Source organism: Pempheris klunzingeri, chromosome 1 (assembly GCF_042242105.1).
Source record: "Pempheris klunzingeri isolate RE-2024b chromosome 1, fPemKlu1.hap1, whole genome shotgun sequence".
Taxonomy (NCBI): domain Eukaryota; kingdom Metazoa; phylum Chordata; class Actinopteri; order Acropomatiformes; family Pempheridae; genus Pempheris; species Pempheris klunzingeri.
Window position 1 is genome coordinate 4,848,883 of NC_092012.1, and position 20,868 is coordinate 4,869,750.

Here is a 20,868-nt window from a genome sequence, read left to right on the forward strand (position 1 = left end):
GTCACGTGGTGGCGATTCAGATTGTAATCCTTAAACACAGCGACTTGTATACCACAAACTAAGCACACGGCTTCACCTTTGACTTCTGTGAAGAAATATTTAGCAGTCCATGTCTTGTTGAAAATCAACTTTTCTGTTTTTTAACGTGAGCCGACATTTTTAGGGGGCTAGGGATAGCTGGCTAGCATCGTCTGTCGCCGTGCAGACAGACGCAGATACATGCGTCCTTACGTAAAAAATAATAATGCCAGGCTTTTCAAAATAAAAGCAACACAGTTGTATTGCATGCACAGCATAAATACTTGTTCTTTTGTGTTTATGACTGACATACCGCGGGCCGGACAGGGATACCCAAAGGGCCGTATGTGGCCCGCGGGTGTTAAATTCCCAGGTCTGTGTTAACAGGACAACAAAGAGTGAGCTGACAAAAAATAAGTCGCTGTTCACAACTCCAAAACTGTTTTAACCCGACCTCTCGTTACCAGATCCGTTTTATAATCAAGAGCTAAAACCAAATCACATGTCCTGTTGTCAGGTGATAGGCGTCACTATACGACGGCAGTAATTACAGTCACAGTAATGTGTTTGTACATGATGGAAAAGCTTCCATGAGATGCATTGGGAGGTTTTATAAATTAGATTAATACATATTAATTAACAGATTAAAAAGCAAAAACTATTTCCTGCCACAAACAGTGTAAAGAAATTCTTTATTGATCCCCACAGGGATATTGGGTCATGTTACAGTTTCTACATATACACAGAGAGAAATTATAATTAGTATTAAGTGTGTATTATATTATTATATCTATAAATCGTATAAGAAAAATATAACAATTAGGAGTATGTAAAAATGTGCATCATACAACAGTACATCAGTGACAAAGTACAGTCTAAAGTGTTCATGTACTGCACGGGCTAATTAAAAGAAATTAGTGTAATGTTAAGTCTGTAGTGCACAGTTGAAAATAAAAATTCTAAAATAAACTAAAGGGGTTAGAGCTGCTGACCGAGGCGAAGAAGTCCAAGTGCCAGTAAGACAGTAAGTCAGCACGACTCCGAAAAGTTTGATGGCCACGGGCAGGAGGGACTTCCTGTGGCGCTCTGGTGCATGTTGGAGGAATGAGTGTTGCACTGAATGAACTGCTGTGCTTGGTCCACACATCGTGTAGTGAGTGGGAGACATCGTCCAGGACGTCATGTGACCATAGACTGTATAAAACAAGTGGACGTACCTTCCGGCTCTAGAAAGTGAGGCCAATGCAGACGTGCTTCAAACCTGCGTCCTTTCTAATGGCCGGCAGGGGGCGACTCTGCTGATTGCAAAAAGTCCAAATGAATGGAAGTCTAGGGGAAAATGATCCCACTTCTAAACATTTTCCTGATTAATTTATGGTCTCAGTTGGTAGTTTAAATTCTTAAACACAGCATGACGTTCATTTAATAAATTTTGGTCCCATTTAGAGGACAACAGACGACAAAGCAGGTTATGCTTTAGGGCGGGACCATGTTGTGACTGCCCAGAGGCCGTCTTCGGAGCGAACATCACTTCTGGCTCCAAAAAAACTAAACGGCAACGCCAATTATGCAAAATTCAAGGCTTCGAAACAGCAGCCCACAAACCAACGGGTGACGTTACAGCGACCACGTCCACTTCTTATTTACAGCCTATGCACGTGGCATCCTCCTCACATCACCGCCATAGTCCAGCTCCGCCCCCGCGTCTTTACCGGCCTTGTGGATCAGTTGAGTTTGTCAAGTCTGTTGGCAGAAAGGGGGAAAATATGACATTTTTTTTTTTTATGGACTGATGCTGCAGCCCCCTCAGCTCCCCTACTTCCCACATCCAAGCATCTGACAGAGCCAGGCGAGCCGTTTTCAGTCTTTGTCACAAACTAAGCTTTGTAGGCGTTTTTGGATCATTTCAAGGACCCAGTTCACATTCAGATTTTCAATTCATTTTGGATCAGTCCCCCAAAGGCATTGTAGTGTTTCGTTCTAGACTGAAGATGCGAATTTGCAAATCTGATCTGGACGGGACAAAATTGGGGCAAACACATCCGCGGAAGTTGGAACTGTTTGAGTGGTGCTACCCACTAAACCTGAAATGCAGCCATTGACTCACATTCACATATTCATTACAGATTGATAAGGGCCTTTAAGGCGGAGTACTACTCAAACAGAGTGTGCCTTGGGGGCCCAACTGGGGCTAATTATTATCTGCTAAGCACTTAAAAAAAAAAAGGAGAAAAAATAAGTGTGACTGTGACTCTGTGCGATGAATCAGTGATACCCAGCTGGCTCCCAACATTAACATGCATTGGTAAAACGTGAGACCAGTATACTTCCACACCCATGTGCACAGTTCAGCGGTGCCCCAGGTTACTTCCCTGATGGGTTACTTTCAGGGGCTAAACAAATCAACATGACCTGGTTGGCAGAAATGGCTGTTTTGGCTGTTAACATTTAACCTTCCTTTGATCTCCAGCTCACATCTGCACAGCAAAACCGACACCAGTGTGTTCAGCGCATCTTGAAAGGTGGAGTTCCCTCCGGGCCTGGACACTCGCACTACCGCCTCCTCAGGCTGCGCAAACATATTTATCTCTAAAGAGATGCCTCCATCTCAGCTTCACTCTCAGGTGTCGGACATATTTTACCTCCCCCTCCCCCCCTCGGGTACTCAGGAAACATCTGCGGCAGCTGGATGGTCCCCAACTCTCAGATGAGAGCAGTTAAAAGCAAAACAAGGGCTCCCTTCGGTCACAAAGCCCAGTCGATCGGTCCTCCGATCACTCTCTGCACTGCTGTCAATCACAGCCCTGAGCCACGCTTTTCCGCAGGGACTCTGGGAAGTGAGATGAGGAAAAAAAAAAAAGAGCCCCATTTCGAATCCCTCGCGGGCATGTGCGAGAACATCTATGAATGTTTTTCTTCCATGTTAAAAGTCCATCCACAGTGACATTAAATGGGCATATTCAGCGAGACGAGCAACTCCGCCAACATCCAATATAAATAAGCAGCAAAATAAGCAACACCACATCTAAAGTGCGTGCAGGCACAGAGCCTTTTTAGCTGCCGAGCTGTCGGGCTGTGAAGGTCAAAAAAGTTTGCATTGAATTCAGCTCATTTGAGCGGCATAAATGTGATGGAAGGTTTCTCTCCTGTAGTAAATGTGTGTAGTAAAGCTGTAGTGTCAAGTTCAAAGTCCTAACTTTCACAAGTCATTCTGTTGCCTGTTGGACAATAAAGAAAATAAAGAAAAAGGTTTTATCAGTTCTGAAGGCCACGCAATCCAAGATGGAGGACGCCATCTTTTCAGCCAATGCTAAATTGTCAGATTACATTCCGATACCTTTACATCCAGGTAGAAGGTATATTCTTAGTGAACATGACGCTGAAATATATTACACTTCCAGCAAGTTTTAACATCCAAGGAGGACAAAGTCGGCGCATGATGTAACAGTATAGAAATGGTTGGAAGTCGTCATTTCACGGCCTGTAAATTAAGAAAATGAGCAAGTCCACCATTAGGAATGTCTCTTACAGGTCTGAATAGCAAAGGTCTTTGCCGTGTGATATTAAATCTGATGCCGAATTTGGGAAAATATAATTCATGTGTGGGTTGGAGTTGAACTGTGGAAGACAAAAGCATATCTTCAGACTACGACTGGTGATGTCGATGCACATTTTTACAGTTATTCTTTCACAACATCCTCTCCTGCTCCGCTATTAACCCAGCGCACAGCGGCACAGTCTCCCTGGGAATAGACGTTTATTAACATGAAGCCAAACAGACAAAAAAAAAAAAAAGAGCTTATCATTTATATTATTCATTCATGAATGCCAACATTGTATTCCTTCCTACATCTCTGAGACCCATATTCACACATCCACAGCATGGCCAGAAGCGTAATCATTTCAGATTCACTGCAATAAGATGGTGGGAATTTTTTATTTTTTGATCTGACATTTTAAATAAGCCAGAGTAACAAAAACACATTAATTTAGGCGATATACTTTAAAACCACCAGTTACTCAAATGTGTCCAGAGTGGAACACTTTCCCTCCACTACATTTCAATGTGACATATTTTACTCCTTAAAACCACATTTGTCCAACGGCTTAAGTTCATTACTCTACATATACCTACATTTTATATTCGACAGGAGATAAACTTTTAGATTTAAGTTAGACATGATCATTTTTCTGGTTTCTGTTCCTCCTTCCAGGTTTTTAGTTCCTTCCTTTCCTGCTTCTATTCTTTGACTAACCTGGAGAAAAGAGAGAAACCCTGTAAAACTCTGAGATGGAAACTAAACCGATCTCCTGTTAGCGCTGAAACAAGCAGCTGGTTGATCAATCGATCGACAGAAAAGTGACTCAACAATCTTGATGCTTTGTAAATCTTCTACCTTGTTTGTCAAAGATGCTGAACGTCCGTATTTGCTGCTTCTCTTTCTAAATGTTTGGGTTTTGGACTGTTACTCAAACACCACCGGTCATTTGAATGTCGCCTGTCTGGGAAACCATTTATTGAAAAACACTTATTTTGCCTTTTTGGAATAAGTGAATTATAAATGAACTAAACAGAAGAAAATTGTTTCAGGACTTTGCCATGTCAGTACTAAAGAACACATGACTCCTAATTTATAATTAGAGTTTTAAAAAAAAACAAAAGAAACTTTGCATAGCGATAAAATTCAAGGCATCATGTCCTGTCCATAGATTTGAGAACAAAATGATGAAAATTGAAGGTAATTACTTTGGTGCTCCCTGAGAATCGATCACACAGTGCAGTGAATGAAAATAGCTGCCCTAACCGCTGCAGAGATGATGAAGAAGAGGAGGAGGAGGAGGAGGCGGCGGAGGCGGTGCAGAGCAGGAGGAGGGCAGAGAGGAAGACTGCTATCCTCAGACAGCCGGGGGGGAAAACAGGACTGAAAGGAAACACCTCAGTGAAGAGATCATACGCCACATCACAGCCCAAATTTCAGTACAGGAGACTGAAAATATCTTAGAACAAAACATTTCACCATGGCTGAATTAACCTCCTCCACCTGTCAACACACACACACACACACACAGAGTACAGCCTGCTGCTCTCTGGTTGCTATAGCAGTGGTGTCAGGCTACAGTCTAGTACTGTCTGGTTCAGGCTGACAGGAACCTGACAGGCAGCCTGGTTGACGCCGACAGGTTTGGATGACAAATGACGACTGAATTGACGTTAGCTAGGAATCCAGAAAAAGAAAAAAAAAAAAAGGGTGTACTGCGTTCTCTGAAGTTAATAGTAGCACTCTGCCATAAACAAGGCTATGCAACCTTTGAGGCTCAGCTCTGAAGAGAATCTGGTGTCAGCTCACAGTTCGCAAAATGAATAATTGATTCATCTCTTGTTCTACATTAAATGACGTCAGCGAGTGCCCTTCACTGCAGACTTTCACTGCACTATGCAAAAAGCTTTGCAGAATGTGGTAAAGTTGCACATGTGATGTTTTTTAATTACCGTTCCCTGCAGTTAAAGATTTAAAATTCTGTGAAGGAGGAAATATTCATCACTATACTGCAGGCATTTGATTTTTTTTCCCCCACTAGAATAACATCTCACGCACAAAACACACACGCAGACCAACACCAGGCGAGCTCTCGGAGCGCTCAGACCTTTGAGGTCAAAGGAAATGTTGCTGCTGTCTCCAGGCGAAACTGTCACACCCGTATTAAAATATCCACACTGCAGCTTGATCTTTAGTGTGCTCCATTCAGCGTAGGTCTGTCTGTACTGACTGGGAGGAGCCAATAAAAAGGGTCAACAGGAAGGAGCATGTACAGAATGTGAACTAAACCCTGAATTAGCCGAGGACCATTTGAGAACAATGGCTTATGTTGAACCTGTTCTAGCTTCACAGGTGGTGGGTTGAGTGGTATTTGGCACAGAGACTGGATGACACGTACCATTATGTCCTTAAATAAAGGGTTTGTGTTAAATGTAAACATTAAGTTATCTATAGTCACTCTGGCCATAAACAAAGTGTGATGCATGTTGAATGCCCTTGTTAAAAAATACATAGAAGTCTAACTAGAGCCAGTTATGAAGGGTTGAAGTCCAGTTGAACAGTCTTAACCTTACACATTCAGATCAATACAATGTGTTACATCAGGAAAATAAAGTACGGTTTTCATTTGAAAATATTTTTCTTAGCAAACTAGGCTTTGGACAGAAAACCTCTATGACTATGAATAAAAATAGGAAAATACAAATGTACTAACTTTCTGTGTAAACTCCAAGACAAAAGGTTATTTTTATTGCAGCAGTAGTTTTACTCGACATTGTTCCCTGCAGGAGCCGTCGGTGCCTCTGGAACAGAATAAACCCGGGAAATGTGTCGCCTTATTACACACCTGTGACAGAGAGCACCAGGACACAGACGGGAGGAACCGCTGATGTTCAACTGCCACCTGGTGGTTAAAGTCACACCGTGCAGCAGAAGTGGACACCCACGGGCCACCTGCTCATTCCACTAGTTTGAGAGCTCTCCTCTGCTCGAGGGAGCAGTTTATCTAGGGTGACCAGACTGGTTACTCTTGGGAAGCCTACAAGACTGTTCCCCTTTGTCTCCAACTGATTGTTCCCAGAATTAAGTCCCAAAAAGTCGATGCTACTTTTAGCCGTTGTGCAACAGAGATGTGGCACAAACTCCTAGAAGAACTTTACTTCACTTTCAAACCTAAATAGGTTTTCTATTGGTCTTGATTAAACTTTGTGCAGGTCTTATGATGCCCTAATAGTTTTATTTTCTCATAGAACTAGTCATGCCAACATCAGCAAGTCTCAGTCCCAACTTTCCTTCTCTCCAACGCATCCCCATTACAAATGAGGCACATTGTCAGCCAGTCCAACAATATCTTCTGTATACTGTAGCCAAAACTAGCCTCTAGAATTTGCAGGGGGCTGGAAAAATACATAAAAGCTACCAATATTTGGTAGTGGTCATAATGAATATCCAGCTTTCAAGTCATCTTGCTGCGTTCATCTTAAAAAAAAAAGTAAAATTCACTTTTCAGTTTTATTTAGTGAAATGATAAAAGTACAAAGCAGTTTTCTGCAGGTTTACTGATTCTTCATGAGCTTGTATAAGTAGGTCAGTGTTGTGCCAGTAACAGTCAATCCTTTTGTACTTTACAATTGCAGTTGAATAAAAGACAGCTGGTGCACCCGTGACTCATTTTCAGTCACACTGTATATATCCAATATGAGGGTCTGCAGTCTAGCAGTGAATTTCAGTTCCCTTATAGAGAACCGTACACGCAGGTGTTAAAACGGTGTTGCCTTTGGAGTGCGACTGTCATGACATGTATTTTATGTCATACTGCTCAGACCCACCATCGAACAAGAAGCTCTCGTCGTCAGGCCAGAGACCCACTGCTGGCTGACAAAACCACAGAGAACATGCAGATATTTAAGATGAGCTGTAGCCTCTGATGATGCAAGGCAATCACAAAAACTGTAATCCCCTCAGAGGAATCCACAGTCAACTCATTCCAGTCCCCTCTCTCCACAACAGCCTCAGTAAAAGCCATTAGTGTGATGCACGCCACTGCTCCGACTCAAAGGATTATGAGCAGATTTGACAGCTGGATTCTTTGACAAGGACCGTTCGAAATATTTAGGATAAAGTTTGTCCATATTTACTTCAGTGTGTGTGTCTGTACCGTGATTATTTCTGGTGATGACAGTAAAACCAATATTTATTTGAGAATATATGAAGCAAAAGTGGACTTCAGTGTTGCTCACCAGCTATAAGCCCATAACGCAGCTGTGAGGCGTCTTCCCGAGGTGCTCATCACTGGTCGTCACCGTTCATGCTTCGGATGACGTGCAGCTGCAGATGTTCACCATCACTTCTGACGTGCCGATCAGGTCCAAAACTCGTCCATCTGCAAAGTAAAGAGAAGATGGATGATGGGTTCTTCTTCAGAGCAACAGAAACAAGGCTTAGTGGAAATGGAAAGACTTCTCAAACTAAATTATTTCTGCAGTTTAAAGGTTTCTGGCAAAACAAAAGCAGCTCAGTATTCAATTTGTTTCTCTTCGTTTAAACTCCATTAAACACATCTTGTTTCACTGGAACAATGGGTAGAAGGAAGCAGACAAAGCCCCCAAACACAGTAAGTCATTACTGAGGCTGAGTCAGACCATTGTGGGGTGGCAATTTTGACATTAGATGCCCCCTGGTGTCATTTCAATCTGATCTAAAATGACAGAGGCTCACAGCGCCCTACACACTACGGCTACACCCCCCCCTTCTCTTTCTAAAGGGGGAGTTAAAGGAGTTAAATTATGGCTTTCAGGTGGACGATGCGATATCGATTCTTAGACTTATTTCAGTCCACACATTCTTGTGGTGAACGAGGTCTTCTGTCCTGCAGATGTTCCTAGTTTGACATTGAGCCACTTCAGGAAGTCAGATCAATTTTCAGTATATGTATCTAAGACCTAAAAGCATTACCTTTCTTAATCCTCAAAGTCCCAACTGGTCTATCTTTTAAAGTTCTACTACATTCAATCTCAAGACCTTTAAAATCTTTTAGAGCAAGCACACATACTGGAAATGTACTACTTTCTCGCATCAGGAAGGGTCAGCTCAGGTTGTGCTGCAGCAGCTCAGGAATCAAGGACAGCCGATACGTGCAGCAGGTGGAAGTCTAGGCTGAACTTTGGCTGTGACCTGCCACTGTACCAGCGCCTGCGGCTGCTGCTGTGGGGCTGGCGGGTTTTCTGAGCATGAGGCTGCCTGTAGGGACAAAAGGAGGAGGGAGAAAAGACAGAAAGAGGACAGGGGAAATTTAAAAGCAGAGCCAATGATTTAGCAAAGTAATCAGGACAAATGGAAAACCTAGCAAGAAAAGCGCTATCGTGGGCAGTTTGTTTTCCAAAAAAACCCACCAAGAGTCCAACTATCAACTGGGCCACCGATCACAGTCGGCCTTCTAACTGGGTCATTAGTGACCAACAGAGAGACTGCCTGCTCATGGAAGCAGTTTAATGATAAACACTCAATATTTCAAGTTATCACGGTAAGAAGCAAAGTCATGTGCAAGAGACTGAATAGCCTGCGGTGCCTTGGTACATCAGTGAGGTGACGAAGCACGTTTACCGTCATGCACATCGAATCATGATTGTTCTCAAAGTATCCTCATCAACAATTGCAGTCATCTGTGCACCACTACATGGTTCCTACAGCTCAAATGTGTCTGGTTGAACCATCTTTCTACATTGCCATCATATTTTGCGCTCATACTCAACACAGGCCTCAACTTTTTTTGGGTGCATGTGCTCACTGAGCAACTTTTATTATATAGGGCACCACCTCGGAAGACTGTGCCCAATTCACTCGATACATCCTGTGGTTTGTCCTTCCCAATTGGACTTTGATTGCTTTAAAAAAGAAGATTTTGTACAAGGCGGCGAGGTAATGATTTAAGTATTAATACAGTGGTTACAAAATTATGAGAGGATAAAGTATAAGATGGTACTTTATTTAACCTGGGGGAAAATTGAACAGAAGTTGCAGAACAAAGTAGCAAAGAGTGCAACAATAAGAATAAATCCACAAGGAGCAAACCCAAATGAAATGTAACGGGTTAATGCAAGTATCAAAAAGTGTGAACTAGTCAACGGTAAAGTGCAATCCTAATCACACATCAAGATCAGTGAGGCGCAAACATACATAATGTCAGAAATATTAGTTTACAGTATCAAATATAAATGCAAACTAGGCAACACTAAGGTGCAATTTATAAAAACATGTGAAAAAAGTAAGCAGATAAACTGAACATAGCAATGAGCAGTAAAAAGGTGCACATTCAAATATACAATAAAACAGGGCAACATCACAGAAACATGAAAAGGGACATAAGGTTATGTACAGCATTGTATCAGGAGTACAGGGCGATGTATGTTTTTTTTGATGATCTGCAATCTCCAAAAGACGACAAAAGAGGACTGAATTAGGCTGCATGTCCTCACCAGCTCTCAGGTAAGAGTTCTTCCACCTGCTGACAGGACGTGTTTTGTTCATGTTGACAATGGCTTGAACGTCCTGTAAGTCTCCCATCTTCAGGCTGGGAAACAAGAGAGCAGGACAAACAGAGTTGTAGGTCAGGTAATGATAAGAGAAAAACCATTTAAAGTAGTGACCCACTGTCAAGTGTTGGGGTGACTCAGATGGCCCCTGTGCACAATTGGTGTCACCACAGGTTGTCAGAACAGGTCCGCTGTGCAACTGCAATCAGCAACCTGACTAATGGTGCAACTCATCATTGTCAGACCCCAGTGGCTCTCTAAAGCACACACAAAGTATAGCAGGATTATCTTTTAAACGGAGAAAGCAGTAAATAAAGTTTAGCTTCACTCGTCGTCACACTTTCACAGTAGCTGAGTAGTCGGCTTATGGCAACAGCCTGCATGCTGTACAAGAGTTATCGCAGCCTCAAGGACTTATTTTGAACTGTCAGGATTGCTAAAACTCGTCCAATAGTTTCTCGGCTATAGGGAAATTGCCAACAATAGAGCAAAGCAAGTAGGGCATGGAACTATATTTAGACCCTGGTTCTCCTAGTTGGTCAGATTGGGGTTGGTTAGGTTAAAACCCTAAAAAAAAAAAAAAAAAAAAGTCATCGGTCATCACTTGTTACAGGAGCGCAGGATACAGGTGTGCCATCATAAAGAGGTCTTTTATTAAAAAAAACAAACAGTTTAACCGACTCATCTAAAGCTCGGTGGCTGCAATTATATGCTCAATTAGTCACAAATTAACTGCCGACAAGTGTGATGATACCATACAGATTACAGGTGATGCACATGCCATGTCTCAAATCAAACGGGTCCCAGCTAATAACACTGCTTAGGATAAGTGACTGATATTTCTAACCATTTGTGGCGGATGTTATGTTTCATGGGAAAAATAACTGATGCAGGGACGCTCATTACATGCACAGTGGGTGACACATCCAAAACAAAATAAGAAACCCGTCGGTAAGAGCTGGGGAATTAATTGTTTTGCTGACAAAAGATGCTTCCAGACACAGACCTTGATCAGTGAAGCCTTAATTCTGGCCCTCAGGTCAGTGAGCCGATGGTGCTGCTTGAGGGGGAGGAACTCCATAACATCCCTCCATTTCCAGATCCTAAACTTTTAAAAACAGTAAATTAACAGATTATAACAACATACTTTCCATGTTCATCCGCACAGAACACACTTACAAATAGGGCAGAGGGTGGAGTCAGATGGCCCCTGTGCACAGTGAGTGTCCCCAGGTTGGGTCGGATTGGGGTGTTGGTGCCACTGCACCACACCCCAACTGATTAACAGTGCAACTCATCACTCTCACACCCTCTGACTTCAAAAACTCACATTATAAATGAGTCGGAGTCGAGGCTGCTGGGTTTGTGCTCACCTTGTGCCACACAGGTAGCTTCATCCAGTCTCGGGACACTGCAGTAAGAGAAGTCAGTGACGGTTTGAAGTCGTGCCTGCGTACAACGACAAACCATGCAAATCAAGCAGGTTAGCCATAGCCATGTGCTAAAAACGTGGTCGAGATTAGCTTCCCGACTGATTAACTAAACTAAACTGAGTTGAAGTGGCATTTCGGACACTGGAACAAACTGTAACTGTGGTCAGCAGTAACATTGTTTTGTAAAACGTTGAAAACAAACGGTGACGCTGCTCAAAGCACAAAAGTTAGCCCGTTAGCTGGTTAGCAATGCTAGCACCTAGCTAACATTTGCCGCAGTTTCTGATAAATGTCTTCCAAGAACAAAATGTTCGACCAGCTTGTATAAATTCACTATAAACCCGAGTAGCCATAGCGGTTGTTCCGTAATAAACATTTCTACTGGGGTTTCTTGCTCGTCTGATTTACTCGTCTGGCCACACAACACAACTTCTTCCCGTTTTAAACGAGAACGTTGTGAAAAGCTGATCGCTGATTGGTTCAAACCGCAGAACGATAGTGGGCCCTGATTGGCCAGATGAAAAATTTTTTCCTGTTGAACCACCAATCACAAGTTGCATATCTGTCACATGGTCACACTCGCTTCCCTAAATTCTGCAGATTCACACGTGTTTGTAATTCTTCCAGATTAGTTTTCTGATCAGTATCATCAGATTAATCAGATCTTAAAATGGTGTTTTTCTGAAGTTCTTTCCATTTTACTACATATTTTCCATTTGAGATTCTCTCACATACTATAAATGTGTTGTGCAGAATATAAAGCACATTTGAAATAATAATATTCCCTAATCTTATCTATATGCATGTGCCTAAAAATTGACTGCAAACACCCAATGACTCACTCCAAGGTTAAACTTGAACCCTTGGATGTGGCGGTTAACCAGGCCTCTATGTTCCTCACCATTCATCACGTGATAGAATTTCACCATGTTTACTATAAAAACCTTAAGATTCATTGTGTGTGTTGCTGTATGTTCATCTATTTATGTATTTTTGTATCTTTTATTACAAGAGCCGAACACAAGATACAATCAGTGCCGGTTAAAGCTTGTTTACATCTGTAAACAGATGTGTATTTTCAGGTATACACAGTACCCAATGTGTGTGTCTAACCTCTTGAAGCATCTTGCCTTTCTCCTTCTGTGTGATTGCCATCCTTTTGTTTTGCCTTTGTGGAGTCGGTCCTCTTTCCAGATCCTTGTGCTGGAGTGGAGTTGGTGGTCTTTGTGGTCTTGTGGATGTAAATGTCTCTTGACATCTCCTTTTATTGACATTATTCACTGACGGCATTCTGACACTATGCCTGAAATTCTTTACCTTATTCCACTTAATATTTATTTAAAGTTATGCACTTCACCTGCTTTGTCAATTCATAAGGTTATTCTACCACTGCTGCTTTTCTCTAACGGTTGTCTGTTTTTTCCCTGGAAGAAGGATTCGTCCTTGTAGAGTCTGACGTTAGAAAGTAGTGTTCACTGTACAGAAAGCCTTCAAAGGACGGATTTGTGACTTTCCCATTGTTATGTCTCTGGAAGCAGCTTTTCCTTTATTGCTAAAGGATCATTATGTCTGATAAGGAAGGCATTTGTCTAAGAGTGCATAGATGAGTGAGCCGAAAATTTCATTGAAATGCAAATGCAATTTTATATTAAAAGATAGCAAAGGGATAATTCACTATATCACACAACACAGCTTGTTAGTACTGCCATGGAAATACATATACAGTCTTTTCATATTTACACATCAAGTGACAACCAAACAGAAATCATAAATACCTCTTTTTGTTAACTTTACAACAGCTATACGCGACCTGTATTTCATAAGATAAAAGAGCACTATTAAATAACTGGTATCTTCCCTATCATTTACAAGGCTTGGAAACACAGTGGTTAAAATAATCCAGCAAAAACAAAAAAACAAAAAAAAAATGTTCTTCTCCAGTGAGTAAAATTAATACAAGTCTAAAAACGGTCATGAAATCCCTTTGTACAAAAGACTATACAACTTAATCAACACAATATCTTCAACAGAAAGGCTTGCTTATATCCTTGTGATAAAATCTGTACAGTTTTAGCATTCCTGCAGCAGAGTTGGAGGGACTGTGAGCCAGGATGATTGGTTACTGGGTCGCTCTGATGCTCTGTAGGCCTACTGTCAACCAACCGTCAGAGACCATAGTTATGTAGCTGCCAAGACCCTTTTTCATTGGCCTCAGTGCTTCATCTAGCAGCAAATCAGCATGTTGCTGAGCTTGTAGCACATACTTCAAAATATATGGTTCTGTAAAGTCTAACCGAAATATTTGTCTATATAGCAATATAGTATTTCCTTGTACCATATTTCAACAAGACAGAATGGTACTCTAAGGTTAAAGCAATGCATAATATCTGTACTTGTATTAAATTAATTTTTCAGTAAGTTGTCAGTGATATATTTCTAAACTATAACCCTCACTGTCTGATGGGGTCAGACATGCACAGTGTTCCTAAGTCACCCATATGTTACGCTGTGTACTGTGGCAGATACTGCCAGCACACGTTTGCATTACAGATTTAGAGTTAATAGATCGAAACTCAAATTACAAAAAGAGCGAATGTTTTCATATACCTCTAGTAGTGTTTGGCCACGCAGATACGTTTGGTTGTATGTGCCAAGTTTTCGATATACTTGCCTCTGAAACTTGCCACAGATATCACGGATATCGAAAAAGGAGAGTTACTGAGATTACTGCTAAAAAGTTGGAGACGTGATATCAGTGATAAATGTGGGTGGAGCGCATGCATAATGGAAAATTGGTGACAACAATGTATAATATGTACTCCTGTAATTAAAAAAAAAACCTGTTTTATTTCTTTTTTAGCGCTAAAAATGAATTATTGTTGAAGTATCAAAGAGCTTCAAATTCTAATAGTAAGTGCTGCCGAAGATAATCATTTATCTGGATCGTAAACCTCAGGAACATGTTTCACATTTCCATTTCTTTCTTGGAAAGACTAATGAAAGAAACTTTCAATGAGAGATTGCACTGAGAGAGTAGAAAGCCCCAGTGCTTTTGGGCAGAAGAAATCCCAGAGACATATATCTTAACACCTGGGTTAATAAAACCACAACTATCTGCATGGCTGAGGAGCCCTAGCGGTATATGTCTGAAAAATTACGTTTTTTCTGTGATTTAGGTGACCAAACCCAAGTGAAACGAACGTCACTAACATTTTAAAACCTCTAAGAAAAATAAATATATAGCTGAAGGAGGAAAAAAAAAAAAGAACGAAATATGTTTGGCACTTAGGCTGTTACTTCATCGTGGCTTCCTCTGCTATTCCAGAGGGTCAGCAATGGGTGAATTACAACTTAAAAAAAAACAACAGGAAAAAAAACACAGGCTCTTTTCAGGTTAAGTATGAATGGACTTCTGCAACCAGCCAACTAGCAGTACCAGCTACAGTGAGTCCTCGCTTGTACTGTTGGAGGCTGTGAATCAGAAGCAGATGGTGTCATCACTGAGGTCTCCCACCGGTGAGGGCAAGTCAGTTCAGTCAAATGAAACAAATATCCTGTAATTAAGATACATTTCTATTGAAGTGTAAATGCAGAAAGAAGCATGGGGACTCTTTGAAGCCCCACCCTTTGGCACTGTCATAAATACATCTCTTGAATACTCAGGTCCTGCTGCACAAAGTTCTAACACAACACTCTCGCCATTCTCTGAAAGTCAGCAAACCCACTCCACAAGTACAAAAACGTTCATAAATAGAGTTCATAAAGACATGAGTGGCATTAGAGAGAGAGCATCGTGGTTACATCGTCCAGGGAGTATGTCGTTTTAGCTTCGTCCAGAAAAAAAAAAAAAAGAAAAAAAACTAAAAAAAAAGGTGAAGTTGAGCACAGAGAAGCGTTTGTCACGATGAGAGTCTGCATCCTTTAAAAAGGCTCCAGATAACGCTTGTGTCTCTCTGTTCACTTCCTCCCCAGAGTCCTTTGCTTTCTTATTCCAGCATGCTCATTAGTTTATCATTTTGCCTAAAGGCAGAAGCACTGAGGGTACTGTTGGAGGACTGTGCTGCATGTGTGTGTGTGTGTGCGAACAAGTAGGACGGAGCCCCAGTTTCCGAGACAGGAGTTGTGTTTTTGGGAGCTAAGATGTGTCTAACCAGGTTCTTATGTACCGTTACTCTACGTATGGAACTCTTCTTGTATCTGTACCTATTTCTCTTTGTGTGTTTGTACCAGCTATAAATACGGGAGCGTCTACGTGTGTTAGGTAACGGAGGTTGAGATAAAGCACGGAGGGCAGGGGGCCTCCCTCACACTTCGCTCTCGGTGGAGGGCTTGCGCGTGGAGGCCCAGCCGGTGTCGGGCAGGCTGTGCTGGGCGTGGCGCTGCGGGGTGATGGCTGAGGGGGTCAGGGTGGTGATGGAGGAGCATTCGGATGCCTCCTCCTGGAGGAGCTGCTCCGTCTCGCCATCGTCTAGCGAAGCGCTGCTGGCCTGCAGGGACACGGTGTCTGTACGCATGCAGGTGTGCAGGCCGCCTCGGGACGGCTTGATTTGTTTTAGGTCATCCCAGTAAAGCTCCTCATTGGACAGGAGACACACGCCCTCCACAATGCGGATCTTCTCCTTGGTGTAGCCTCCGTCCACTCCCCCCTGGACAGAGAGACACGGTTAGTCAGTCAGAGTGGCGGCGTTCATATGAGCAGTTTAATGGGAAAATCCACCCAAGTCTTTTAAACTAAACAGAGTAAATTTGTGATTAGATGTTTTTAAGTAATCAATGCCAACTGGCTACCGAGATGTGACACGTGGCCTGGCTCTCCTTTATTTCTTTGTTACATGCACTTTTCTATCCTTTTCTTGCTCTTTTCCCTCTTCCCTCTCCATACCCCCTTGCTCCTTTTTAAAGAATAATATCAGTTAATTATTGATGTCAACCCCAAAGGTTCAGCCTGTCACAGGTGGATTTCCCTCTTGGAATTAATCAGCAACCAACTGCACAACACTCCAGAACAAATGTCACCTTCAAACACAGCCCATGCACAGCGAGTTGGCTTCTTTTAGTGATGCTGTGCTTTCTTCCGGAGTTAGTTTAGTCATTTTCAGATTAAAATGATGCAGGTACATAAATAGCATAAACATTTTTTTAAAAAAACCCACCAGATTGTCCGAATGTGTAATCTGGAGTGAAATACACTGGATTGCTTTATGGCACAAAAATGGTGCCACAACAATTTGCTGCCGGACACATAAAGTTCTACCTTATCTTATTTGATCCTAAACAAGGAGATGGTGTTGTTTTTCCAGAGCAAATGGAGTTATGCTGCAGTGCGGTGTGTCATTCTAAAGGACAAATTATTCAGTCTGTTGTAGATGGAATAATTTGGACGGCGTCTTTTCATCTCCAGCATAAGAAAAAATACATACAGAAGGTGTGGTACAGCTATTGACACGGAGGCAAAATGAGCCAAAGCAGTTCTGCTCACATCACTCAGTGTCAGCCTGCTTACCTGAAAGCTGCTTCGTGGGGTTTGTTTGTGTTAACAAGCAGCCCATGAGCAGCCCAGCAACAACGTTTCAGTATTTTGAAGGGTTTTATAGACAGCTGGAGTGATGGGATGAGATAAACAGAGAACTGGAAATGGATTTGGCTTCATATACAGAGCTCCTAATGATGAGCAAAACAAAAAAAAAAAATCAGACATCCCTCACATCTATAACTGTTTTCTCTCTTTTGACAAATGGCAACATCTTTCTTGCACTTGTAGGAACTAACAGGGTTCATGGGAAGTGTAGTCTCGCTATATCGCAGTTATTTCACAGCTTCACTATAGATTTGAGAGTGATATAACGATGTTTAGTCGTGATACATGTGGCACCTTTAACTAAATCTCTCCACACGTTTAGAGTCCTTGTCAACAGAAATGTCAGTTTGTCTGAGAGGAGACCTGGATGGAAATATGTGAGACTCAAACAACCACTGCAAACTCAAGATCGTTGAGAGAGTTCGGCTGGAAGAATGTAGTGAGATTAAACAAAATAATGGGAGTGGAGTTAGTTTATTCTTTTCTTACTTTATATCTTGGTAAAACACCTGAAACACTCCTACGCAAAGATAAATATTTATTGAAGATTCTTTTGGCAAGCAGCAGGAAATCTATAACCCGAAAATGGTTGCAGGTTGATCCTCCAACATTGGCCCAGTGGCGTGGGATAGTGAAAGAAATCTACTGTATGGAGAGACTTACTCTTGTTTTAAGACCTGAGTTAGAGAAATGTACTGAACAATGGGGGAAAATGGATTACGTATGCACTCTGTTTAGAATAGTATGACATGATGTATGGAGAAAAACGTGTTGAGCTTTTAAATGTAACACCCATGATGACCTCACGTTTTTTTGTTTTTATATTTCAAATAATTGAATAAAAAAAAAAAAAGAAATGTCAGTTTGTCAAAGAGCTCCTGACAAGTAGTATAAACACTGGCATGCTACTGATCGCAGATATCTGAAACGGCATTATTCTTATTACTTTGGAAAGCAGGTTGCATGCAGTGAAAGACAGAAGAAACGAAGGAAAACAAAGAGACAGCAGAGGACAAGTCAGAGAAAACAGAACTGGAAAGGACACAACTCCTTCATGCTGTGTAACTACCTCTCCACGGGAGTGGTTCAAAAGATAAAGGGAGAGAGGGAGTTGTAGGGATGAGAGAGCTGCAGTGAGGAGAGAGAGGGGGAAGAACAGATGAGCGCTGGTGTCTGTATTATGTAATATAATGTATATATATTATATTCCATACAATCTGTCTGGCCAGAGACAAACAGTAATTTGTCTCTGTGGTTACCCACCATACACCTACATAGTCTGTGATCACACAGTGAAAATATCATGGATTCTCTCTAAATCCATTCATCTGTTAAACAAAAAACATCTGTCATTTTCACTTTGGTGTTCAGACCGTCTGTTACCTCTTTCTTATATCGAAGCTGGTTGTATATTGGAGGCTTCTGTGAAGCCTCGATCTTCACCTCTTGTGTGGATGTCCGGTAGGAGGGGTTACTGTAGGTCAGGTTGCTCACTCCTGGGTCAGCAAACTTTGACTTTTTATGTCTGTCGGTTAAAAACAGGACAAAAAACAGCATATTGCTTACACATTGCACTATCCATTGTGTATCTAATGCCCTCTGTTTAAGACCAGGAAGTAGAAAAGCTGGGGACTGACCTGTAAATAATCAAAGCAGCGATGAGGATCAGAATGGCCAAGATGGTCAGAACTCCACCAATCACATAGCTGATATGAAGTCCTTCTCCTTCAACAGATGATACAAATGTTAGACTTATTATTATTATTATTAGGAATTTTCCCCCTTGTTTCCAGTCTTTGAGCTAAGCTAGGCTAATCACATTCCCTTTGCCTTTTTACTGTAGGTTACATGCTAAATGTGAATTTCCCAAATGTTAGACTGTTCCCATAATACATGCAGTGCGATCAAGTGAAAACTTTTCCATATACTGACCATGAGGAGCTGTCACCACGTTGCTCAAGCAGCCTTCTTCGTTTAAGTTCTTGTCAGTGCAGCTGTAAAAACAAGACCGACACAGCTTGAGAAGGATACCTCACTTGATATTATGTCCTTAATACTACATGTAATCCCTATAGGGAAGACTAGTTTGTAAGCTTATGTAGTATTACTGCTGGTGGAAAACATAAAGGCTTTAGAGCGCTCAGAATATTTTCTTTGAGCAGCTACAAGCGACACTGCTTGTCCAAATATTGCCAGTTCTTATAAAGTAGTTCTTCAAATAAAATGAACATGCTGAAAAGAAGTAAAACAGAAGGTATGACAGCATACTGTGTGGACAACATGCTGCTACATGAAGCTGCCCTTTATTGTGAAGCAGTGATGTCAACATATTTGGCAGAAGAACAAGCACACTACCCACACTCAGTGGGATAATGTGAAAGAACCATTATAAACAGAGTTTAGTTAATAATTACATTTTGGCGCATGTCAAGTAACTAACGGCTTCAAAAAGCTTCCCTGTTAAAAAACTATTCAAATGGACAAAGACATACTTGACCGGTGCTGGTCCTCTGTGTGGACTGTCTGTTGCAGCTTTGGGGATCTTGTTGGGGAGAGGAGTGCTGCTGGTTCCTCTGGCAGGAGAGGTGGGGATGTAACCTGAAACTGGTAAACACGTGCTGATCAGAACCTGGAACATACAAGCTTACATACTTCTGTTCATTTTTTGTCTGGTAGCTTTGGGTCATTAAGATTTAATTACTCCTACTTCTTATATCAATATATTTTTAAACCTGGGATGACTGTGACAACCGTAACCCTGCTGTGACGATGAAAATGCCTTATTAGCCAAGTATGTGGGCTGTGGGCTGCAGCATGGAAACATGTTGGCAACAGACTGTAGAAAAGACGTGGACATGCGATCTGAGAAATGAGGCCAACGTGTTCATGTGCCCTGAACCTGCGCTCTTTCTACGGGCCAGCAGGAGGCAGCTCCACCGGCTAAGAAACTGTAGAGACTGTGTGAAAGTCTTCCAGACTCACCTAATGTATCACCTCAGAAAACACTTTAATACAACGTGATGTTCATTTTGTAAATTATGGTCCCATCTAGAGTAAAACAGACTATAAAGTAGGACGTGGCTTAGGGCAGGACCACCTTATGACTAACCAATCAGAGGCAGGTCATGCCTAAACCCAACCAGAATGCAGTCCACAAGCCAATGTGTGACCCCACGGTGTCTACCTCCACTTCTTATATACAGTTAGAAGTGGTTGGCCTGGTTCTTTGTAGTCGGACATCAATAAGTCAGCACATATGACTGTTAGGTCCACATTGCACAATCACGGTGGTCACTTACTGGTGGAGCAGGGTCGCCCATCTGGCTCATCAGGGCAGGCGCACACAAAACTGTTAGTCTTGGCAAAGCAGAGATGAGTGCAGCCGCCATTATTTACCCCACAGAGGTTGGTGCCTAAATGGGAGGAGAGGGAACATTCACAGCTGGCACCAAGTGGTTCATTTGGAAGAGTTTCTTCCTTTAGTTTGTCAGGTGAAAATGATCGGATTTGAATTCTGCTGGCATCAAGGAACAGCACTGGGATTATAAAAAAAACTAATGTTGCAGCTCTACTGAAAGAGAACTGTGTTGCAGTTTGGTCCTAATTGAAATGCAATTCAAACTCATCACCAGAGGCTACCTTAACTAAAAAACCTTTTCCATTTAGCAAATGACATAAAGGAAGCTCAAACAAATCCATCATATTTACCTAATAAATTTAGAGCGAGTGGAATCAGATGTCTTTTGACCACGCCTGTGGCAACAATCTTA

At 41.9% G+C, this 20,868-nt stretch overlaps 1 protein-coding gene, 1 long non-coding RNA gene and 2 other non-coding genes across 5 annotated transcripts in view; all 4 read right to left on the bottom strand.

Moving 5' to 3' along the window:
- Nucleotides 1-696: 696 nt before the first annotated feature.
- Nucleotides 697-11,933, bottom strand: LOC139204719 (uncharacterized). Of its 2 annotated transcripts, none has more exons than XR_011584445.1 (6): nucleotides 11,461-11,933; nucleotides 11,094-11,190; nucleotides 10,031-10,125; nucleotides 8,608-8,795; nucleotides 7,796-7,938; nucleotides 697-1,761 (listed from the first exon to the last, which is right to left on the bottom strand). It is a non-coding gene; the product is annotated as an uncharacterized lncRNA (long non-coding RNA). The 2 variants fall into 2 exon arrangements; XR_011584446.1 differs by having other exon boundaries at nucleotides 11,094-11,195.
- Nucleotides 10,219-10,331, bottom strand: LOC139206777 (small nucleolar RNA SNORD67). Its single transcript, XR_011585018.1, has one exon. It is a non-coding gene; the product is annotated as a small nucleolar RNA SNORD67 (small nucleolar RNA).
- LOC139206771 (small nucleolar RNA SNORD67) lies at nucleotides 11,281-11,395 on the bottom strand. The gene has a single exon (XR_011585017.1). It is a non-coding gene; the product is annotated as a small nucleolar RNA SNORD67 (small nucleolar RNA).
- A 2,420-nt stretch (nucleotides 11,934-14,353) lies between the features above and the next one.
- lrp4 (low density lipoprotein receptor-related protein 4) overlaps nucleotides 14,354-20,868 on the bottom strand; it is a 105,275-nt gene continuing 98,760 nt past the window's right edge. Inside the window, exons 33-38 of the mRNA XM_070839227.1 lie at nucleotides 20,398-20,511; nucleotides 19,591-19,702; nucleotides 19,031-19,092; nucleotides 18,736-18,823; nucleotides 18,482-18,623; nucleotides 14,354-16,166 (exon numbers count right to left, since the gene is read on the bottom strand). Of these exons, the coding sequence (XP_070695328.1) occupies nucleotides 15,825-16,166; nucleotides 18,482-18,623; nucleotides 18,736-18,823; nucleotides 19,031-19,092; nucleotides 19,591-19,702; nucleotides 20,398-20,511 (860 nt within the window). The 3' untranslated portion in view covers nucleotides 14,354-15,824. The remainder of the gene's footprint in view (nucleotides 16,167-18,481; nucleotides 18,624-18,735; nucleotides 18,824-19,030; nucleotides 19,093-19,590; nucleotides 19,703-20,397; nucleotides 20,512-20,868) is intronic.